The sequence below is a fragment of the Buteo buteo genome, chromosome 7, assembly GCF_964188355.1.
Source record: "Buteo buteo chromosome 7, bButBut1.hap1.1, whole genome shotgun sequence".
In the NCBI taxonomy this organism is placed as follows: Eukaryota; Metazoa; Chordata; class Aves; order Accipitriformes; family Accipitridae; genus Buteo; species Buteo buteo.
This window is the reverse complement of record NC_134177.1, coordinates 42,365,900-42,383,277: the sequence shown is the minus strand read 5'-3', so window position 1 is coordinate 42,383,277 and position 17,378 is coordinate 42,365,900. Positions and strand designations below refer to the sequence as shown.

The 17,378-nt window shown below is 43.5% G+C and overlaps 1 protein-coding gene across 2 annotated transcripts in view; it reads left to right on the top strand.

The window, feature by feature from the left end:
* SSH2 (slingshot protein phosphatase 2) overlaps nucleotides 1-17,378 on the top strand; it is a 104,431-nt gene that overhangs the window by 19,411 nt on the left and 67,642 nt on the right. For both annotated transcript variants that reach the window (XM_075032778.1, XM_075032784.1), the window contains exon 2: nucleotides 15,520-15,563. In XM_075032778.1, coding sequence (XP_074888879.1) covers nucleotides 15,520-15,563 — 44 coding nt within the window. The remainder of the gene's footprint in view (nucleotides 1-15,519; nucleotides 15,564-17,378) is intronic.

Below are 17,378 nucleotides of genomic sequence, written 5' to 3'. Positions count from 1 at the left end.
TGGAGCTGGCCAGTGAACACAGTGATTTGACTTGTTCCATCAAGGTTTGGCAAGCCTAATGACTAGGTCATCTCTGGAGCTGTGAAGAAAAATGTGGCTTGTCAATAACAGAATTCATTAGCTTTCCTCTGCTTGTGCTGGGTACATGGAGCACTCAAGTCTTCCGAGGCAAATGCATCGCTGGGTGTAACGCCTTTCCTTTTTTTTTATAAGTAAACCTATTAATGGAAGCAGAGCGCATAATGTAATCTTAAAATAGCTACTCCATGAATGCAGAAACATTCCACTTCTGACTAATTGGCCATTCAGAATGAGCGTTTAAATACACACTAGAGACTGAGCGGCAGCTTTCCATATCTGTGTGAATGGAGTTAGACATGTATTGCAGCTCAGAGCTGTGCAGGCATCTTGCTCCTTGTTTTGTCATCTTACACTGAGATAAGCAGGTGTGGGGTAACTGCTTCTAGCCTGGGAAGCAGAATGCATATTCTGCTTGCTATCTCTTTAGTTAGGCAGGCAAGCTGATGGGGTTGTTCATTCTCACTACCCCCGAGACTGAGGATCTTGGGAAGGACTAGGCTGATAAACAGTCCTCAAAACCAGATTTCTCTTTCTCTTGGTTGTGAATGACCAGGAACACAAAGAGCTTATGGTCTGAGTCCTGGCTCTTAGTGCATAGCTTGAAGAGCTTGGCAAGCACCAGGGAGCCCATGTGCAGTGTTTTCTCTGACAGGCTGCTCCACAGCAATGCGTGCTGCTCCAGAGCCTCTGGCTCAGCTTCACAATGAGAATAAGACATGCAGATGGGTGTGGGGGCTGCGGGGGCAGGATCCGTGTGGTCTGTCAGGTCACTGACCTAAAGCCTGTCCCAGCTTAAGGATTTCTCTTGCAACTGCTCACTGCCTGCCCAGGGGATGGTGCTAGGTTACACAGGGCTCACTCCCAGGGAACAAGTGCCTTTGGAAGTGGGTAGGGTCTTGCCTGTCAGAAAAGGACATGCTTTCATACAGCCACTTGTCCTTGCTTTCTCTGTGCTATAGCAGGGAACAGAGAAGACTCTTTGCAGGATTCCTTTGCATCTTCACTGGGTGTGTTTCACTGTGGCTTTTTTGGGGGGGGCAGGTACTCATCTTCACTGGGTTGGACTGTTGATTCCTCATGGTCTGCATGTGCTGGAGTGTATATTACACTGGCCTCTCCCGGCAGGCTGAGTGAGCGCTGAGGACCGGCTGCATCCTCTTAGTACTGCCTTCATTCTCTTGCCCACGGGGTTCAGCGCTAAGGGAGCTGGCTGGTCCAGGTCAGCCAGGCAAAGTCTAAAGAAGTGATTTTCTTTTCCTGACCAGTGTTGCTTTTCCAAATACCGCATGGCCTCTATGACTATAATTGTATAGCCATCTCATTTAGACCTGACCTCAAAGGCAAGTTCTCCTCTCCTCCCAGAAAGGGGGATTTTCACATAAGGGCTTATACTGGTTTAAGGCTGCTTTATCTTAGTACAGCATAAACCTGTTTCTAGTTATCTTAAGGCAGAAAGCAAGTGGAGGATTTGGATTGGACTGGATGATTGATTCCTGCTGACTTAAGCAATCCATAAGGAGTGCCTTTTGCCCTTACCTAGCTAATCTTAATTTCCTTTTCTGGCATAGGCAGTAAGTACTTAGTCTCCACTGTCCCTTGCAGCAGGACAAAGTTCTAGGAAGTGCCATATTCTTGAGTATTGGCTTCTGCAGCCCTGCTCTTCAGGTGGTTATTTATGCAAGGCCCCAGCCAAAGGGAAGGGAGAGTTTTAACTGGATTAACCTCAAGAAGAGAGTGTAGGGATTTAAGGATTAAGGAACCAAAGGCAGCCAGCAATCACTGACTTAAAACCTGCTGTAAGAGAGCCAGTCTCTATAGACTGGAAATACAGTCCTTCCTTACCTGCATAGTGTTGAGATTGGCAGTGTTTTTACCTTTGAGGTATTAGAGAAGATGGTCTTAGAGATGCAGGGAATGTGAAAGCTGTTTTCTCTTAAGACTTGTGTATTGATGGCAAACTGTTCATAATTGGTAACTCTTTAAGAAAAAACTATTGAAGCACTGAGTGCTCAGATGAGATCTTAAACCTGGCACTTGGAAGGTATATTGGTGGCTTGCTCCAATATAATGAGAACATCTGGTTTTGATAGACTTGTAGCTCTTCTAACTTCGTGCACTCCCCTTTTACACCTTCTACCCTTGCCCTAAAGTGTTTCTATCATCCCATATATTTTTTTCCACTGATGCTGTTACGCATCCCCTGCAGGGAAAATCCTAGTAGATTACAGGATTGATAGAAAGATTGGGAGGCACGGAAGAGATCAACAAAAACCTGTTACTAAGGAGACATGAGTTTTAGCATTGTGTCTCTAATGGCCAGTCTGCCGAAGGGGAAACAGATGGTACAAAGGAGGCTGGGATTATATAGGCAAGTACTGCAGGGCCACAAATCTGATACATCTATTGAACTTCAGGGGTCAGGCAAATCTAGGCTTGTGCGAAGACTAATGGGGTTCTTTTGCCTTTGGCACAGTGTTTCTGTCCTTCTGTCATTAAAGGCTGTTCTGGACAGTGGGCTTCTGCATCAGCCATTCCTGCTCCTGGGAACAGCCAGGTTTGGCATGGAGTGAGGGCAAGTGGCTGTATGGAAGCTTGTCCCTTTGACAGGTCAAGCTGTACCCACTGCAGTGGCACTTGCATCCTGAGGCAGGGAAATAACCAAGCATAACACTGCATTCTGGTTTAGTACAGCTTTTCTCCTGTTACTGATGTACACATGTAGGAATGTGCCTTCTTTTCTATCCTGGGAGAATGGGAGGACGGGTGGTGGCCACAGTCGCTCCTGGCTTTTGACACAGCCTGGCCTTTATTACAATATAATGTTTCAGAGGCTTAAATTTCAGGAGTGATGCTCCCGGCTACATGCTGCTCGCTGGGCGCCTGCTTCCCCTGCTGCTGCCTACTGTCTCTGGAGAGATGTGAAATGACACTGCCATTCCGGACTGAGCAGTGGGTAAATAAGCAAAGGCAGAATTCATGCTGGCTGAGGAGAAACAGTGCTGGAGTCACTTTTACAAGAGACTAATTAAGATCTGTTTTTCTTGTATTTAACTTTCAAGCTCTAGAGAGTGTTGCAGTAAACAGGACACTGATTTGTTAATAGATGGAGAGTGCTAGATGACTACAGTACTAGAATTAATAGCTTGACAGCATTTCCTTTTTTCCTTTTCTCTCCTCCCACAGCAATTTGGACGGATACCCAAATAAACAATAACAAATAGATTTTTGGAGGAGCTGGCTGGGAGAAATAACAAAAGTCAAGGGGCACTCGTTATGCAACTTTGTTCTGCTCATATTTGACTCATCCAGAAAACCCTGTTCTACTCCTCAGCTTCATTTTCCTTTCTCTTTTTTTCTTTTTTTCTCCAACCACTGTTGGAGGAGGTGTTATTATATTTGCTGCCTTGCTTTTGGTCTCTCGGAAACTGCTTAGACCCTTATATCTCCAGTTGGCTGTAGGCATGCAGTGCTGAAAGAGTGTAGGCAGAACTCTGCTGTGGAGAAACAGTGTACAAGAGCCTATAAACCAGCTTGTATCAGGCAAGAAAAATGGCTCAGCGTGTTGGCTTAAGTTCCAACAGCATGAGACTAATACCTGGGTGTATTTTTTAAAGAAGTGAGTGATTCTGAGTAGTTCATAACTGTTATGTTCCAGTTCTAGTAGCAGTAGTCCCCTGCCAGAAGTGGGGCAGCTGGGAGGCTGTTCTGCACCCTGGGGATGGAGGATGTGAACAAGGAGTACGCTTTGTACCTTGTGATTCCCTCTGCAGTGTCTTGCCAGGGAATATCTTCAGGCGTTCCTTTCCCTCTGCTCTCCAAAGACTCTGCTTTGTGTCCTGCATGTACAGAAAGCTGTCCCAGCAATTGCTTTTGAAGTTTTGCCTGAAACACTTGGGTTTTTTTTCCCTACCCACGTGGAGGCTAGAGGTGAAGAGACTTTGCTGCCAATTCCTGCTCTCATATAGGGTCTAAACTCCTGCTGTTAAACCTCTACCAGCCACTTCTGTTCTAGATATGTCACTGCAATAGAGCAGAGACTCCCCGGCTGTGCTCTTGCTTGAATCCAGGGTTATGCAATAGCAGCCTGCAAGTGCCAACGCAGATGCTGCTGCATCCAGACAATGTAGTTGCTTGGATACCTCTTTTTTTTTGGGGGGGGGGGTGGGTGGGGTTTTTTTTTGGTTTTCTCACAAATGCTAGGTAACAATTTGCAACTTGTAATTGTACCATTGAACACAGATTCAGGTTAAGCAATGTTAAGAATTTGAATTATTAATGACTTCCTCTCCATATTGCTTTTTAGAGGTTGGGTATCATGGAATTTGGAAAGATTGAGTGTTGTTCTCCTCCCTTTTCAGAGTCTTCATTTCACCTTCTTAGGTGTTGAAAAAAATTCTGAGAGTGAGAAGTTATTTATCTGGAAAATCATCTTTTAATTATTGATGGAGTAGGCCAAGGGCCCTAAGTAGCCTGGCTGCTGGTGCTTATAGTTCAGGTAGGTCATGAAGATTTCTGTGCTGCTCCCAATTCATCCACTGTGTTGTACATTCATGACGTCAAGAGGAGATTTGACAGGAGCTTGCAGGGATTGGATCTCGGAGGAGCTGAGTGGGTGAGAATCTCTTCTAACGTTCTGGCAGGGAGAAAGATGCTTGCGTGTGACAGCCAGCCACTTGGCTTTAAGAGCGTAGTGCTGAGCTGGCATGGGGTGAAGATGCAACTTAAATGTGTCTCATGGCTGGCTGGATGTGCTTTCCTCTGTGCAGTTTAAGGCAAGCTGTCAAAATGAAAAGCCTGTGCCTGGTTATGCTGCTGCTGACCAGGAATTACATTTTTAACAAGAGAGCTATGCTGGCACAGCTTTGTTCTGGGGACACAGTTATGACATAAATAGGAATGGTATCCAGATAGCTCTACTCTTGTCCCATTGTGGGAATAATGTATTTCATATATGTTGCAGGTGAATCAGCGTTGCTTTAGTGACCCTACTGTAAATTTTGGGAAGAGTCAAAGTTCTGGAGTTGCAACTTGAACTGTGCCTGCACAGAGGCCTAGAATAATGCCCTGGTTTTCAATGGAGATAACTGTAGCAGGGATACAAATGAGGCCGCTGTGAGTGTGCACCAAGGTAAACTAGATGCTAACAGGAAGATGGCTGATTGCAAGACAAAGACCCTTCCCTTTGCAGTGTACCTCCCTTCCTTCCACCCTCCTCCTCCTAAAATAGCTGTTCGGCATGAGGAGTGAAAGCCAAGTATTTACCTCTTTTAAAAGCACATTTAATGTTTGCTCATTTCAATGGGAAACTGACTTAAACCAGAATGCGCATCTGCTATGTCTGGTCTATGTCCTTATTTCTTGTAATGCTTAATAGTATTGCTCATAAACAATAAAAGATTATCATTTGCAGTTCCAGGTCTCCAACTTCTCTGCGTAAGGCTCATTAGCAAGTTTGCTTTTCAGACTCCTTCAACCTTGTTTAGTTCTAGCTGTCTTTTTTTTTTTTTTTTTTTTTTTTTTTTAATGCAACACTTCAGGAGACTCCCTCTCCCAGCTGGAAACAGGCCCAGCTTCTAAAGTCAGCCTGCTGTTGGCTGAGGAGGTGCATGTAGCCATGCTGCTTCTGAAAGCTCTTGAGCGCATTGGAAGGTTGAGCAAGGTCTGTGTATTAACAGGTAGTGACTGGAGGGGGTCTGAGGTGTGAATGTCCATCCTTCGTTATTACATAGGCACAATTTCATGTGTGTAAATGTGTCACCCTGCATGAATGGATAATGAATGGCTGCTCGTTGCAGTAACCTGTGGAGCTGGGATTTCATTTTAATCACAGACTGTACGTTGTGTAGAAGCCCTGCCCTGAGATTCACCAGTGTACACCGCATATCTTTGACTTGGTCTTAGCCAAACTATACCCTTGACATCACAAACAGTTCCCAGTATGAAAACTGGAGTTATAGTGCCTGTGTTTATACAGCAAGTGGGTTTTCTCACACTTGTCCCATCACTGTAGGTATTTGTTATTGTTGTAGGGAAACAAATGCTTCTAGATTTTAAGATTTCCAGTGGACAACTTCATTAGCTTTGCCTAAAAGGAGATTAAGCGGGTATCTTCATGGTTCTGGGAGGCATTAAATCTAGCAAAACATCGTAATTCTGTTAAATACCTGCCTTTTCTGTCACACTTGCACAGTGTTGAAAGGTCTTCTAAAAGTTAGAGGAAAGGCCTATTCAGGGAGACAATAGATTATTTTTTTCTTGGTGTCTGTAAGTGTCTGGAGATGACATGCTACTACACAGTTTCAGAGAGAAGTTATGTATCCCTTTGGTGTAGGGATATTTAGTGTGAATATGTATCTACAATGTTTGGTTGGTTTTTTGTTTTGTTTTGTTTTTTTCCTTTGGGTGTGTCTCTGTGATTAAGGCAAAAGCTGTTGTACTCCCCATCAGGCAAGCTTATTTCACTGAAGAAATTCAGTTGACAGTAATCTCCTTTTTAATCTGTTCTTGGGGTGTAGTGTAGCAGGCTGTGTCACACTGTATTTCTCATCCTGACTCTTGTTGTACCAGTCGGAGGCTTCTAATTTTTGTCTTCAAGTGTTTGAGTTTTATTTCTGCAATTTTTAGTGAAGCCTAATCTAAACAAGGTTTGCATAAATCTCTTAGCTCCAGCGGGAAGATGAAAGCTTTGATAAAGAACTTGTTTTTTTCTCTCTCCAGAGTAGGAGCGCAATGTCTTTGACCTAAATATACCAATTACTGACACAGCAAAGTGATACAGAAAACAATCTGGAAGGAATGCCAACCTCTGAATGAACACTTGGCTGCAGAAAGTTATTGCTTATGTGGTACCTCAAACACAGAAGAAATGTGAGGAGGAAAACTGTTCATTCAAAACATTTCATGCAAATAGTGATGGGTGAGAGAGAAATGGCTGGAGAAAGCTGCTTGTTTACCCCTTATCCCTATAGCTTTGGAAAGGTAAAAGCACTATGCAAAACACAGTGCAGTTCTCCCCTTTCCCATTTGTGGCCTAGTTTTTGCAGTTTAGCTTTTTGAAGAACTTTTATGTCAAACTTAAAGGCTTCTTGGTAGCAGCTTCTATTTTTAAAAAGTGTTTGACAAATGTAAGTATTTCAAAAAGTAGCGATGAGCTAGCTCTCTAGAGCATACTAGGTGACTTTATAAATTAGTTTCATAACTTTTAATAATGGTTAAGGTTAACCTTCTCCAGAGACCAAGGGATTCTGAAGTGAACTGGTTTTCAGTTTAGCTTTGAGACCTATCCTCCATATGTGAGTACTTGCACATCACTACCATGTTGATGGTTTCCATAATACACCAAATAAATCGGTTCACACAAACTGCTGCAGATTTCTGGTTGTCTTTGTTCTCCGTGCTGCAGCTGTGGAAGTTGCAAACTCTGGCTGCCCATTTTTTTGGTGGTCAGATCACCCTTTTTAGTACCAAACTGCTACTAGACAAAGTCAGGCTGGATATGGTACCTGTTACAGTTCAGTGTCCCCCCTCTAGCCCTGGAAGCTCTAGCTGGTGAATTTATGTGTCGTCTTGGGCTTCTTGCAAGAAAAAAGGGAACCTTTTATCAACCCAGGTTTTCGAGTCAGCCCTTGTTTCTTTTTACCAGCCAGAGTGTTGTTGCTGGCACTTCAGCCTTGCTGCAAATGCAGTATGTGTGGGCTTTTTGCTAACACAGTTTATTTAAGAGATTGATACAACTCAGACTACTGTATGAAAGTCTCTCTGCTACAGAAATGTGTAATAGATATTTGGCAATCTGACTCAAACATTTGTCTTACTTTGTTCCAGCAGATGTTTTGAGATTATTGATAGGACCAACCTTGTGCAGGGCCTGCTCTTGAATAGGCATCTGTCAAATATTTCATCTTGGAAGGTGTCGAACTCCAGTTCTATGTGATGTCCATGCACAGATCCTGGTCCCCTGGACTTCAAGGGCGTCTATTCAGTTTCTTCTTTGGGCATCTAATGCCAGTCTCGTGCAGATGTTGGATACCCCAGGGCACCTCTAATGTCACCATATGTCTGTGTCAAGGGTTGATTTGAGCCCTAAGTAATCTGAACGTCCAGTAGATGCTCTTATCTCTAGGTGACTTGTATTGCAGTAGAGGAAAGGCTGTGGCTGCAGTAATGGCACCCTCTCTGCAATACTCAACCAGACTGGGTTATCCATGCGTTGGGCAATAGTTGGAGGAGGGTGGGTTTTGTACTGACTTGCTTAATAGTTGCTGACACACAAGGAGAGCTCTTGTATGGAGGAGCTTGCACTGCACTGTGTGGCTGTAGCCCAAACAATACACTGGGAGACTGGTGGATACTATGCAGAGGAGTATTTGCATGGTTTAACAACTGGATCGGTGCCTGGCTGCACAGCCTCCGATTTGACTAAAGCAGCTGCCTTCTTCCCAGCAAAGGTCATGTTCGGCTCAGAGGCACTTAGTGTGTGTTTGAACAACTGGATGGGATCTAGCCAAGGAAAGGGTAGGCAGAGAACTAGAAGATCGCTCATTTAATTACAAGTCTTTTCTTTGTAGTACCTCCTTTGAGACTGGGTCCAGAGTTGTTCACATGATGGTGGCTTGACAATGTTAAGTGAAAAGCCTCTCTGATGGCACGGCTACATCTGAATCTTCTGCGGCTTTGGGGGGATCTATATTGCCTCATTTTGTGTTGTATAAATAAGAAGCTGCCAGTTGCACTTCACTAGGAGAGGTGAAAAGGCTCCAAGTTCTTTATCTCATGTAGCTTCTCACAAAGTAGCTTCTGCGTTCCTACTCTTGCACAAGGCCTCTCTGCCCCCTTTTAATAAGGATCTCTTTAAAAAAGAACAATATTGACTTTGAAAATTAACAGCTTCAAGAAATGAGTGTGGTTTCACATCCACCTCTGGGTTCTGCCTTCCTATGAGGAATTCGGGATCACTCACTGCTGACATTTGCTGTGCAGAGGATTCCTGTAAAAGGGGAAAGTGTACCAAAAAATGAAAATAATGAAGTTGACCATCCAAAAAGCAACACCTAGCCAAGATTTAGAAAATGGAGAAGGGGGAGAGAAGTTCTGTAATAAGTGTGCACGTCACAGCTATGAGCAAAATGTTGACTTGTGGGGTGAAAACTGTCTAAATTGTCAGTGCTGTCTTGATATTGATGCCTGTGACCACTGACACTCCTGATAAAAACACTTCCCAGGCATTGTCTTTACAGTCAGGTATGTTGGCATAAAATCATATGTAGCAAGCAGTTATTAAATTGGAATGTCTTTTAAGGTTTGAAAGATGTGTTTTTAGGGTGTAGTCTGTGTGAAATGTTCCTTGGTTAATAGAAATGTAGTGATTGTTAGACGCATGGCTTATGCTAATAATCGTATCTCTTACAGTAAAAGAACTTGCTGTGATGTTCCTTATGTTAAATACAGACAGACAACTCCAGTCCCTGTATGTAAGAATGCAGATTGAATCTTGTTTATCATTACATCAGTCTGCAAAAAGGAGATTTATAAGAGCAGAATTGTTTGCGTGACATGGAGTGACTCCCATTGTATAGAACAGAATAGCACTCAAAAAATTTCTCTCTTCTCCCTTGCCCTTTTGATGACAGATAGTTGGCAGTGGATCAAAGCACAAACAGGATTAATGTTTTGCATATTCTGTCCTACATGGCCTGAAAGGAGCAGAGATGGAATTTTTCATCTTTCACTTTGAACTGCATTTAATATCGTGGCCTAGTTTAGAGCTATGCGACTCATTCCTTCCATTTCCCCCGAGGCCTCTGTTTCTGGTCAAGGAAAGCAGGGCATGACTCCCTCTGGACCTCATCAGTGCTGTTCAGCTTCCTCCTCGTTGCAGGCTGGTGGAGGAGGCTGGTTTGAGGCTGGAGCAATCCAGCATCAGGAATCTTCAAGTAGCATTTGTGGAAGCTGCTGTCTCTTGCACCTATTGCTGTGGTTACAGCATGGGTGCTGCAGGGCACAGGGAACCAGGGGCTGGGGCAGGATCCGAGGTTCTTGCTACCACCTGTGCAAAGGCAGCTTTAAAAGCCGAAGTGGGTCATTGTCACAGATCACGCCTCCAAATGCCTGGTTTCAGTGTCCAAGCATGCTTCTTCTCAAAGGTAAACTGCCTTCCCACGGATGTCCTCAGAAAGGAATGTTTTGGTCCACTTTTTGGCTGATGAATTGTTGCACTGGCAGCAGTATTTCCTCCTCTTTGGAAATACACTGAAAATAACATGAAAATTTGAAGGTGCGTGTTTTAGTAGTCGTGTCAGTACTGGAGTCATTTCCTTCACTGAAGCTTCCACTTGACCATGTACTGGGCACGTCTTCTCTGTCCTGCCCTCCCCTCTAGTGGGGTGACTTGTCATTGCAGCTTAGTTTTGGCTCACAATTACTAAGGTTTTTGTGATGTTTTGCAGCTGCAGAATTTCATAGTGACCAGAACACAGCGCAGAGAACTGTAGGATGGGTATGGTATACACTGGATGGTAGCATGGACTTGTGGAAGAGGAGAAATAGTAGTGGTGGGATATGTGAAATGTGGGAGCATTGGCTGTATCTTCTTCCGTGCTGAATGCCCTCTGTCCATGAGAAGGTATGGATGCGTTTGCAAAGGAGATAGTTGATGGGGTGAAGATGATTCAGATAACCTGAATCTGACCACTCTGTAAATACCAGGAAAAACATGAGAGACAGGGAAGGAGTAGGCTGCAGGCTGGTCAGAGTTGCTGATGAGAAGAGGAGGAGGTTAGTGAAGGTTACTTTTGTTCCAGATAGCATCCTAGGTACTGGCAATGGCTCTCTTGCTCATATAGCACTTGTCTGCAGTTCTGTTTTTGTAGACAGTCAGCTATATTCTGAATAGATGTGTTTCTCACGCAAATCTGCTACATTTATGTCTAATATTAAAGAGATCTTGTAAGAGCTTCAGCAGGGACAGATGGTAATTGATTGGGCCATGTCTAGCCTCCTCCACACTGAGCTCTTGAGGGCTGAATTTTGAGTGGAGCTAAGATAATGAGCTGCATATTTCAGGATCTTCTCCTGTCATTTCTGGGACTTTTGGCTATGGCGTACCAGGCTTGCCAGTTGCTGTGACAAGGATTTTTTTGGCAGGTGGAAATGGCCATTCATTATACACTAAAAATGTTTGCATAGCTTGGGTTCTTGAACAGCACAGTAGAGATTTCAAGTGCTCTTTCAGTTGTTCTACTTTACTGTGGGTTTGAGGAACTTGTTCTCTAGCCAAATATAGGCTTTTGAGCTATTTTGGCTTATTCAAAAACGCCATCATGTCTTTAGCTGTCCTGCATGTAATGAAACCTCTTCCCATCCCCTCTGACCTCTTCCTCTTGCCCCCCCCCTCCCCCAGTCAACTTTTTTTTTTTCAACCCAGGGAACTCATTGGAGCTTGTACTCTGGCAGGATGTGAGAAGATCCAGTGATAACAAACATACCCACAACAGCTAATGTTGTTTTCAACAGGACTTGAGATAAATAATGAATTTGTTCAAAGGAGTCTAACTGCACAGCTGATGCTGGCTTCTGGTTTCTTGTCTTGCTGATCTTGTTCAGGACACTTAGCACACTAAGTCCTTAAGGTGATGCAGCATCCTGAGTGAAAGGTGTTGTGGTTCTAGTATCTTTCTTACGCTCAATTTTGTCACCCCCATCTAACACCACCATCCTAATGCTGTGAGGCCGTTACATCAGGTCATGCCACCCAAAGTAGTGGAGTAGGATTGGGGATTGGGCAAAGCCAGTGGTGGTAACTGTAGTGCTAGTGTCTTTCAGTTCAATAGGGCTGTGATACTTGACTGATTGACCCTTCAAAGATCTGAATCCTCATCCTGCAGATCTTGTGTGCATGTTTTATTTGTGTTTTTTTTTTAACTGCTGCCACAAGAACTTGTAGTATGTGGGTTCATTAAGGAGAAGCCATTGAGATGTGTTGCGAGTTGTCCACTGCTCCTAGCAACTAGTAGTGTAAAGGACATGCCACATCCCTCTGTTTCTGCAGGCAGATCTCTAGAAGCTAGTGCAGAGTCTGCTCAGGATAACCCAGAGAGACCCTATGCTCTCAAATGCAGGGGCAATAGACAGTTGTCCACACTGGCACAGCCCAAGGTGAGTTTAAGTCTGCATGCTATATCTGTTTGCCATAACTGGTGTGTGGCACTGAGGAGGTGGCCTGTGTGGCTTCTTTGGTGACATCAGCTGCCTGGCTAAGAGGAGCACTGTGTGATCTTAGGGATCGGAGCTACCCTTTTCACCACAGTATTTTCTACTCCAACCTACTGGGAGTTGCCTGCACTTTCCACTACTGGGGTGAGAAATGAATATACGCTCTTTCAGGAAGTGCTAGTAATTAGGATTACAAATTTAGGGGAAGAGGAGCAAGGCAAGGAGGTATGAGAAGTATTTAGTACTGAAGTAGACTTCCTTTGCTTGCTGTAGAAATGCAGGTACTTACTCTTTCGTGCATGCAAGACAGTTAAACACTAGCGAAATGCTTGGAAGTACTTGATGTCTTACTTTTGCAAACCTAAAATGCTGCTGTTACCACCTGTCAAGCCAAAATAGGCCAAAATACAGAATGAGCGGCATGGTCCATGGAACAGCTACTGCCCCTGAGGCATTAAGCAATGCAGTTGAAATGTGTGGAGACTTTGGCTGTGTGGGGTGCATGGATCGCCAGGACAGCTGTCCAGTGTCTGGAGCTGTGGACAACAAATAGTCGGCTCAGATAGGTCCAGAGCCAGTGTGGTTGTTACAAAAGCTTGAATAATGGAAAGTGACTTTACGCCATTGGATTCTTTAGCAAGGCCAGTCTCGGGGCTGTATCCCAGAGAGTATCCCAGAGTGTTCTGCCAGACAGGGAACGCAGCTGACACTTCATCTTGGGAACAAGGGCTTGGCTCCCTGGTCTGAAAGAGCTCTGTGGCTGCTCATGTGATGACTGCTCTTCATCTGTGTATTTGCACCCTTCTGAATGATGCTACAGCTTGTTTTCTGTTGACTGTGGAGTTCATTGGTGTTTTCATTTTGAAGGGGTCAGGAATGCTAGCTTCCTTATCGAGTTGCTGCGCTGATTCTAAGGTATGGTGAGTAGAAGGTATTCCTGCCAGCTCTTGCTTGTTGTAGATGGTTTGCAGGTTTTAGCTTGAATTTGTGGTTGCAGGTGGCTCCAAGTGAACTACTTCATGGTGGTGTTCTCGTTCTGTTCTTAGAAATAGAAGACCAGTAGCAAGCATGCATTTTCTAGTTACTCATATCCCTCAGATTCAGATTATTTAAATAAGAGAGAAACAGAATATCCAGCAGGCGTATCTGCATTTAACTCTATGAAAAAAATGAACTGTGTGTGATCTTCACATCTAATAGGCACAAAGAATGTAGTTCAAAAGATTCTCAGGAAGAAACTTCTGTTTGTATGGTTATCTTATGGAAACTTAACTTTTCCACTCCTCCCCTTTTCTGAGCTTGATGCCTTTATGTGTTAGTTTCTGTAGGTTTTGTAAATGTGTCTATTCCAGAATCTTTCCCTCTCCTGTTGCTTCCCTTCCTCTCCTGCCCTGGGTGGCAGGTAGGTACATGTCCTCTTTGGTGGGGCTGAACCAGACGCCCGGGGACATGCAGTTCCTCATTTCCTTTTTTCCATGAACTTCATTTGGAATTGACATTTATCTCATTTTCCAGCCTTCCCCCAGCCCATGAAATCTCGTACGCACCTTTCCTTAGTTTCTATCTGTGTGCCGTGGTACGTGAAACAGAAATCAGTGTGTGCATGATAGAGCATCTTCCAAATTGCTCTCCTGAAGCAAGCTGAAGAGGAAGAAAAGGATGGTTTCCCTTCTCAGAAGAGCTGTATAGTCGCCCGGGGTTGTTCACGGGAGAATGTTATCAAAGCCTATTGCAGAGGTGTTTGGGCAGGGGCCAGTGCTGGGAAGGAGAGCACCATGACTGTGTTGGTACAAGTCGAACTTCATCCTTGTGTGAAACACCATCACCCTCTGCTGATGTTTTGGCTTCTGGGTTTCAGCTCTTCTGCAGGTGTTTGCAGAAAAGCAACTCTGGACTCTCTTTATCCCTGCTTTCCTACTTGAGAAGCACAGTAGAAGTGCATCATTTTGTGTTTGCCTTCAGGAGTATTATAAAATGACTTGTGAGTAATGCAGTAAACATGACCGTTCACTCTACTACTGCCATGATACGTGTGCCAGCATCTTTGCTCATGAGAGGATGTGTGCATCTTAAATTATGATGGGATGAGTGATAGAAAAAGGAGAGAAATGGAATAACTGTACTGGAGCTTGGGAAAAGTTAGATAGAAAAGAGCTCTGTACCCAGTTAGGAAAAAAAAATAAAAATCAACACTTCAGAGAATTACGTGCCCCCCGCGTGACTTCATTAGTAGAACATTAGCAACCCTATTGTCATAGAGGCACAGGTCTCTTGCAACTACCTGCTTGCTGGTTTCTATCTTGAAAAAAATGACCAAAATACATCATGCCATACTGAGGTCATGCTCTTTACTGTGGGTCAATTCTGTGCAACTCCTGTTGGACTTTACACTGCCAGTAAATGGTGGGCACTCACTGGAGAGGAGATCTTCTGCAGGAGGGAAGTCCAAAGCAAGCTAGTCACAAAATTATCTTTTTGCTTCCTTTGTCACCTTGTGCTAAACTCTGGTTTTCTTGGGATGCCCTTGCCCTGACTGAATGCTTGGTATGTTTTAAAATGGCTTTGGTCCTGTGGACCTACACGAATGTAGTAAGTTTTCAGTGATAAGACAGATCCTATACCCCATCGCTAGCCAGTGCCTGGCAATGCATATGTAAATGTACTGTGAAGCAGAATTAGTTGCTGAGATCTCTCTGCTGAGGTATTGCTTTGGGCTTTAGCAGGTAGGCCTAGTAAAATTCCACAGCATGTTAGAGATAGCGCATATTAATTTTGTATCTAAAGCAGCGTAGCATGTCAAATTTCTACTTTCCAGTCTATCTGCACTCACCCAGTCGTGTTTGGTAGGTTTATTACTTACTGGTTTTGTGGATTCTTACACTTGATTGCTGACACTGGACTATGAATTCACATGAACTACATAAAGGTAATAAAACCCAGAGGTTTTTGCCTGGAAGTAAACTATGTGTTTTGCTCTTGGTCTACCTTGTTTGGCAGGGGTCGTTTGAAGTCCTTGCAAATTCTTGTAATGTTGAGTTTTTAAAAGGGTTTTGAGAGAACATGAAGTGACAGCTGAGCAGAAAGTGAGTTCCTCTATAGTGACAGCTACGTGCAGAAGCAGTGAGAGTTTCCTTTGTCTTCTACCATCAAAAACCAGTGAAATGCAAGTCTTTGGATTCTGCATATATTAAAGCATATTAACTTTTTTCTCCTTTCCTGTGTATGCAGGAGGCAGACAGTGGGGAAGAAGAATGCCGGTCCCAGCCCAGAAGGTAAGATTGTCCCCTGAGGCTTGCAAGAGTCCTCGAGGATACCTTTCTGTGTGAAATGTTCCACAGGGCTTTTTTTGTTGTTCTGGCATGTTCTGCAAACATGCATAATTTTCTGCCTATTTTTAATGTTGCACAACTGTCTTATGTGTACCTTACTGAAAAATGTATTTAACTATAGCCTAAATGATGCTCCCAGTAAAGGGGTTGCTGCAGCAGGAAACGGGAAAAGTCAGATTACACGCTGAAAAATACATATGGGGAACAGTTTGCAAAGAGGTCAGTCAGTATATTCTCCAAACTGTTGTTTGCATCCAGGAAGGGGTGTCTTGCCTGTGGACATGTTCTGAGTAAGATGGTGATACTCCATTTCTCTGTGCATGTGGAGACTTTGCTTAATCCTGGTTGTGTTGTTCCTTAGTTCCCTCCAATGTTGTATGTTGTTTCTCAGGAACTGGCCCATCATCAGAATATTCTGAGGAATAACCATACTAATAAACTCTTGTTCTCTGGTTAAAAAGTCTCTGTTGCCAACAAGGATTGTTGGATTATCCTAGTTAGCAGGAGCATCACAGGAGAGACTTCAGCAGTGATAGTCATCCTCTAGCTGTGTTTCTTTTCCTGGTTAGGCCCTTGTGTACGTCTTTGGGATTTGTGAAAAGTTGTACTTCTAGAAGCTAAAGTACAGGGTAATCCTATGCCATAAGGGCACCTGCTGCTTAAAATAGTATGTTCAGTGGATGCGTAGGTATTTGCCACTGATGCAGGTGGTCAAACACCTACTCCAAAGTTAGGAGAGAATTTGCAGGGATTTTTTTTTTAATTGGGATTGTTTTGCATGGAGATGTTCACCTTTCATAAATGCTGATATCAGTTGCTTCAGGAAGAACCTTTTTTGATAAGTGCTTATCCCTAAAAACCAAACAAACATTGAAACTCAACTGATTGAACACTGGCAAATATGAATCGTGATTTTATAATGTAGTTGTAGTCTTAAAGGGTAGACTTCTTGAAGTCTTGTAAGCTTTGTCTCCTATCCTCTAAGCCATCAAAAGAATTATTTCAGCTAAACTTAATGAAAGCAAAAAGTGTATATACCAGGTAACTTCTCCAGCAGCAGGAGCGCTTTCTTGGCTTAAAATGTTGCAGTCAAATTTTACAAAGGCGTAAGATTCCCTCCAGAGCGAGTAAAGGGGAAGTGAAGGTGAAACAGTTCTCCCTTTATGAGTGATGTGGCTGTTACAGTTCCTTGCTTAATGTTGTTTGTGTGAGTAGGTAACAACAGAAGCCATAATTTCTACTATTTAAAAGGCTTTCAAAAGTACTTAAAAGATTTGGGCTTTGGATTTGGGGCCAACTTGGATGCATCTGCAAAAGAAAAAGCTGTCCTGGTTGCACATTCTCATGATTTTAGTGTAGTCCTATGATTGTGTGGCCTGGGGAAGGTGACTGGTCTGTTTCCTTCAGTCTTCTACCCTTGAAGATGATTTAAGAATTGCTGTTTCTTCATTTTACAGCTTTCATGACTGAGAGGAAAGCTGGAAAGCACAATTCCCAAAGGTTCAAACTGAACTCAGCTAAACTCTGATTTTTAATTTCACTCTTAGCCTTCCAGCAGTCACAAGATCAACTCATGACTTGATGTCAGTATACATAATGTATTGGATGGGGATGGGAGGTATTTAATTGTTGTGGGCACTTAACAACAATTGTAGGTTAGGTTCGAAACAAGCATTTTTTAATATATTTTAAATAACTTCCTGGGGTAGGAAATGACAAGCTGCTGTTGATGTGGTGATCTGAACTCTGTGACTCCTG